This window comes from Haliotis cracherodii, unplaced genomic scaffold, assembly GCF_022045235.1.
Source record: "Haliotis cracherodii isolate W230 unplaced genomic scaffold, xgHalCrac1.p SCAF_9, whole genome shotgun sequence".
NCBI lineage: Eukaryota > Metazoa > Mollusca > Gastropoda > Lepetellida > Haliotidae > Haliotis > Haliotis cracherodii.
In genome coordinates, this window is record NW_027266343.1 from 51,098,271 (window position 1) to 51,104,694 (window position 6,424).

At 44.3% G+C, this 6,424-nt stretch overlaps 1 protein-coding gene across 1 annotated transcript; it reads left to right on the forward strand.

Moving 5' to 3' along the window:
* The first annotated feature begins 307 nt into the window (after positions 1-307).
* LOC139452199 (sodium-dependent phosphate transport protein 3-like) lies at positions 308-4,671 on the forward strand. Its single transcript, XM_071233580.1, has 3 exons — positions 308-430; positions 4,084-4,302; positions 4,576-4,671. Exons 1-3 carry the CDS (start codon positions 308-310, stop codon positions 4,669-4,671), a joined length of 438 nt encoding a protein of 145 aa, XP_071089681.1.
* Positions 4,672-6,424: the final 1,753 nt, after the last annotated feature.

Genomic DNA, 6,424 nt, shown 5'->3' on the forward strand with positions numbered 1-6,424 from the left:
CGTGCCCCCTGTAAAGTTGTGAGACTGGGTGATATGGTATTCACCTGAAAACTGTCATCAATTTCCTCTTTTTAAAATTTCAGCTTATATTTATTTATGAGTTTGCAACAGTATAATAGTTTTACATGTCAGCTATCTGAAATACATTATTAAAATTCGCCCAACCGACTTTCAGCTGATATTCTTGTACCACTTTGCCACTGCATCAGTTTTACTACTTATTGACTTTGTATTTCCAGAGCCTATCCCATATTGTGCTTCAAGTCGCCTCGGGATTTCCTTAATCTGTTTCCTGGGATTTGTCAACATGTACACTGTGAGATTTACCATTGTACCAGGCAACTGTGATGTCATAAATACCACAGACACGACCAACCAATCAGCTGTACGAAATGGGATGACAAGTTGCCTCGGATCGCACATATGCAAGGTAAACTGGGGGTGGGGGTGGAGAAACTATACCGTGTTTGCTTTTTATGTAATTGAAATTGAAAAAAACAACCTGTTGTTTAATTTGATTATGTCTTTTTAACGATCACTCATTCCTGCTACAATTTGTAAAAAGTAATCTGTGGCTGGTTAATTTGTTTATATTGACTTGGGTAAGAAATCAATTTACGACTACATGACCCCCCACCTTTTTTATGAAATATTGAAAATATGTCCCAAAAAGAAGGCAAATTTGATTTAATAATTTAATAAAGATAATTTAATTTAATTTCAAAGATAAGATGTTTAACATAATTACCATCAACAGTTGTGTATTATGCGAAATTTTGATTTTGAATGTTTGGAAGTTTTAAATCAAATAAAAGCAATATAGAAGTATCCATGAGTGCTGACTAAGCACAAGTGCAATTCATGGATATACTAACATAGTTACACTTGAGATCAAACATGATCAAACGAACTGAGAAGTATTGTTTCTGTTTTCCCCATGTTTATATGACATTAGTACAAAACGTGTGTTTATGTGTGAGCATGCATACGAATGTAACCCTGATATTGGTGGTAACGTGTATTTGCTTCTCGCTGGAATAACCCCGTGGGCAGTCCGAGGCAGAATAGATACCGAGCACACAATTTTCGTCGTAAAGGCAGACTAAAGGAATGAACGGGTATAATGAGTGATATGTGCCACAGTATGTCACCCTGTCCTTCACGGCGTTGCCAGAGCAACTACTGGTTTGCCTGATCAGGGTAAGCAGGCTCAAATCAATTCCTTACAAAAATTCGCTCTTGAATGATTTGAGCCTTGGCTGGAGTGTTTTGAGTCTAGGCTCAGGTCACTCCCCTCTACCAGGCCGAAAACATTCACTCCAAGCTCTCAGATCACTACCCTCTACCAGGCCGAAAACACTCACTCCAAGCTCTCAGATCACTCTCCTCTACCAGGCCGAAAACACTCACTCCAGGCTCAGATCACTCCCCTCCACTAGGCCCAAAACACTCACTCCAGGCTCAGGTCACTCTCCTCTACCAGGCCCAAAACACACACTCCAGGCTCAGATCACCGTCCTCTACTAGGCCCAAAACACTCACTCCAGGCTCAGGTCACCCTCCTCTACTAGGCCCAAAACACTCACTCCAGACTCAGGTCACTCTTCTCTACCAGGCCGAAAACATTCACTCCAGGCTCAGATCACTCCCCTCCACTAGGCCGAAAACACTCACTCCAGGCTCAGATCACTTCCCTCCACTAGGCCGAAAACACACACTCCAGGCTCAGATCACTCTCCTCTACTAAGCCCAAAACACACACTCCAGGCTCAGGTCATTCTCCTCTACTAGGCCCAAAACACACACTCATGGCTCAGGTCACTCTCCTCTACTAGGCCCAAAACACTCACTCCAGGCTCAGGTCGCTCTCCTCTACCAGGTCCATGACACTTACTACAGGCTCAGGTCACTCTCCTCTACTAGGCCCCAAAACACTCACTCCAGGCTCAGGTCGCTCTCCTCTACTAGGCCCAAAACACTCACTCCAGGCTCAGGTCGCTCTCCTCTACCAGGCCCATGACACTTACTACAGGCTCAGGTCACTCTCCTCTACTAGGCCCCAAAACACTCACTCCAGGCTCAGGTCGCTCTCCTCTACTAGGCCCAAAACACACACTCCAGGCTCAGGTCACACTCCTCTACCAGGCCCATGACACTTACTACAGGCTCAGGTCACTCTCCTCTACTAGGCCCCAAAACACTCACTCCAGGCTCAGGTCGCTCTCCTCTACTAGGCCCCAAAACACTCACTCCAGGCTCAGGTCGCTCTCCTCTACCAGGCCCATGACACTTACTACAGGCTCAGGTCACTCTCCTCTACTAGGCCCCAAAACACTCACTCCAGGCTCAGGTCGCTCTCCTCTACTAGGCCCAAAACACGCACTCCAGGCTCAGGTCACACTCCTCTACTAGGCCCAAAACACACACTCCAGGCTCAGATCACTCTCCTCTACTAGGCCCAAAACACTCACTCCAGGCTCAGATCACTCTCCTCTACTAGGCCCAAAACACTCACTCCAGGCTCAGGTCACTCTACTCTACTAGGCCCAAAACACTCACTCCAGACTCAGGTCACTCTCATCTACCACGCCGAAAACATTCACTCCAAGCTCAGATCACTACCCCTAAAACCCCTAAAGATACCATATGTACATATCATTAAGCATTTACTACCAATTTCCTCTAATAATATAGTGTTACCTTTGGTCTCATTAGCATACAATGTATATGATTTATAATGAAATAGTATGGCAACAATTAATACAATCAACAATGGGCATTTGAAATAGTATTGTGGAGTGATTGGGGCCTACGAGAGTGGAGTGCTCTGAGCCAGGCCACTCAAGGAGTGATTTCAGCCTTGGCCCAAGTCACTCGAGTGATTTGAGCCGGGTATTGAGTTGAGCCTCCTACACCAAGATTGTGTGATCTGGCTAGAACACTGCTAGCTACAGTGTACAACAACATTCACTCATACCTGTTCCAATGTTATATTTGGGAGAACTCTTTCTTGGTGAAGTACAAATTCTAGTACCTTTTTGTGCTGGCAATTAGATGCCTCACTCTGTCAGTATGGGTTCTTATCCCGGATGGGATTTAACCCAAAAAATTTCTAGAATCTGTACTTTAATAAGAAAGCGTTATCCCAGATATGACATTTGTTACATTTGACCACTTTCAAAATGGCATTGTGTGTTCATAGCTTTCAGCCTGGGGAGCAATGCTAATTTACATTTGTCAGTGGGGAACACAAAATATGTGATCCAGATTACCAGTTGTGTCGGACTTTCACTTTTGTGTAAGCCTCGGTGTCTGAGTGGGTTAGATCGCTGACTTTGTGTGCTGGTAATTAGGTGCCTCACTCTGAGTGTATTGGTTCGAATCCCGGTTGGGACTCAACCCCCAAAAGTACTGGAATCCGTACTTTACTGAGAAAGTGTTATCCCAAATATAACATTTGTTGCATTTAACCACTTTCTGATTTGCTTGGTGTGTTCATTGTTCCAACCTTCAGTTGAATGTGGAAGTGAACGAGACCCAATGTTAAGATCATCAAACAGTGTCATGGCGGGAGCGATCAACAAGGTGGTACTTGTGTCGAAATATCTTTTATGTCAGACATAAGAACATTACAAGTGGCTTGATAATAATTGTGACCAGTTTGATATGATGAGGTGTGATCACGCACAATACAATTACTAAATTGTGATGAGTACAAGTAACTATCCAATGATGGTAGTCCATGTTATTCCATTTGAGGACTTTAGTTCAGAGCCAGTTCTCAATGCTTTGATTTTGCTACAAATGAACATTATAGAACTGACAGGAAATAGAGTAAATAGTTTTGTCTCGTTCGGCCAGGACTAGCTACAAGCTCTGAGGACTTCTGAAACAAGATCTGCACTGATCCACTGGATTTCCAAGGCTGTCTGGACTGTGAATTAATACCCGGTAACAGGTTCCCAGATATGAAGCCAGTACCCTGTGTCACTTGTGACATGGGTGAACAGGTACTCTCATTGCGGCGTAGTCATACCGAGTCACCGATTCTAATAACGTGAATTCATTTTGCTTTGTACACAGTATGGGGAAGATGCCCGACGATTGCTGGCCAGCTCTCTACTCTGGGGTGACGTCATCAGTCAACTGCCCTCTGGCGTGCTGGCGTGGAAGTTTGGCGGAAAGATCGTATTGTGCACGTGCATGTTTATTTCAGCGCTTACCACGCTTCTGACACCGTTAGCGTTTGAGACAAACAAGGAACTGGCCATAACGTCTAGGTTCATATTTGGCCTGAGTCAGGTGAGCTTTGGCTAGCTTGCATGTTTGAATGCATGTGTGTATGCGTGTGTGAGTGTGTGCATGTACCCAGCAATAGTTTGTCTTTTGTCATGCCACATAGAATTATAATTGTGTGTTCGCTGCACAAACACAAGTCTCTCATATGTTTATCTGGAAATATTTGTAGCAAGTGTACGATTAAACACGGCTTCTGTGGTTGTCTATCGCATTGTATTATACATAGTGTGCCTTGAATGGCCTTGAATAACAAGGACCTGATATATACGATTACAGGGAGCCACATGGCCAGCTGTACAGACACTCCTAGCGAGATGGTCGCCTCCTCAAGAATCTAGTAGACTTGCAGGACTGGCTTACAGTGGTGAGTAGGTGCATGTACACAGACAGTGATGACAAGATGGTCACCTCCTCAAGAATCTGGTAGACTTGCAGGACTGGCTTACAGTGGTGAGTAGGTGCATGTACACAGACAGTGATGACAAGATGGTCGCCTCCTCAAGAATCTAGTAGACTTGCAGGACTGGCTTACAGTGGTGAGAAGGTGCATGTACACAGACAGTGATGGCAAGATGGTCGCCTCCTCTAGAATCCAATAGACTTGCAGGACTGGCTTACAGTGGTGAGAAGGTGCATGTACACAGACAGTGATGGCAAGATGGTCGCCTCCTCAAGAATCTGGTAGACTTGCAGGACTGGCATACAATGGTAATAATATATACTGAACCAAATTATAAACTTCACAATCCTAGAATTTTAACATTTTGACCAGTTATCATTGTGGGCTCTTATTGTGTATTTAAACAGTAACGGCCACGTATTGTCTTCAGGTAACACCCGTTTTTGTGCAGGTGAATCGATCAAAATCATGTGCACAGCACTATAGTGGCAAAAGTGTTTTTTCACGTGCATCTGGTCACGTGGCCATAATACAGCACGTGTTTTCAGCCATACTTGTTTGCAGTCATTAACAAAAAAAGAAAAACACAAGAAAACAAAAGTCTTTACGGCCATTTGTCATGCCACGCCCTACAAATGTGCAACGTGAACGTGCCATCGGCATGTTGCAGACGGGAACGTCCGTAGCTGAAGTCGCAAGGACGATGGGTTGTAGTCAACGGACTGATTCAGTGAATAATCCCGATTTAATCTTCGATTTGCTGATGGTAGGGCGAGGTGTGGAGGCGCCGTCATGAACGTTACCCCCAGCGTTGTGTACAGGAAGTTCGAGGCGGAAGTGTCATGGTGTGGGTTGCTTTCTGTGGCAATACACGTTCCAGGCTTCTTGCCATGCGTGGCAACCTCAACGCTGCTGCTTACCGCGACCAGGTACTGGCCCCAGAACTTCTGCCTTTAATGGCAGCACATGGACCCGGTTTGATCTTCCAACACGAAAATGCCAGACCCCACACAGCAATTTTGACAAGGAATTTCCTTCAGAATGCGGGAGTCAACGTCATGGACTGGCCGTCAAGGTCTCCAGACCTCAGTCCCATTGAACACGTCTGGGATGCTCTTGGCAGAAGTCTGCGCACTCTCCAGAACCAACCACAGAATTTGCAAGATCTTGGCACCATTTTGCAGCAACAATGACGTCGTCTTCCCAATGATGTGTTCACAAGCATCACAAGGTCCATGCGGAGGCTTTGTGTGGCAGTTGTCGACGCACATGGTGGCCATACACGCAACTGAACTTGTGTGCCATCAGATTCTCGTGCTTGGGACTTATGTTTTAAACTGTTGATGTTATTACCGAATACCGTAGGTGCTTGGAACAAATTATGGTTACCACCGTTAATTAAAATCCTTCTTTGGACATTAATGATTAAAAATTACCTTCTCTGATACATTTGTCCGTTGTATATCATATATGGGATTACTTTTAAAAAAGTTTTTAATTGACTCAGTATACATATGTCCACAGACACCAGAAAACCTGTGGGATTGAAGATAAGTGGATATTTGTATATTTGTACGGAACAGCTATGAACTTAACTGATTTGCAAAAGATGAAAAAACCTCTAAATTATAGAGCTAATCAATCAAAACGTAAGTTTGTTAACGCTGCATTTTGTTCTTAAGTAACACCTAGAACTTAGTAGTAGAAGTAGTAGAAGTAGTAGAA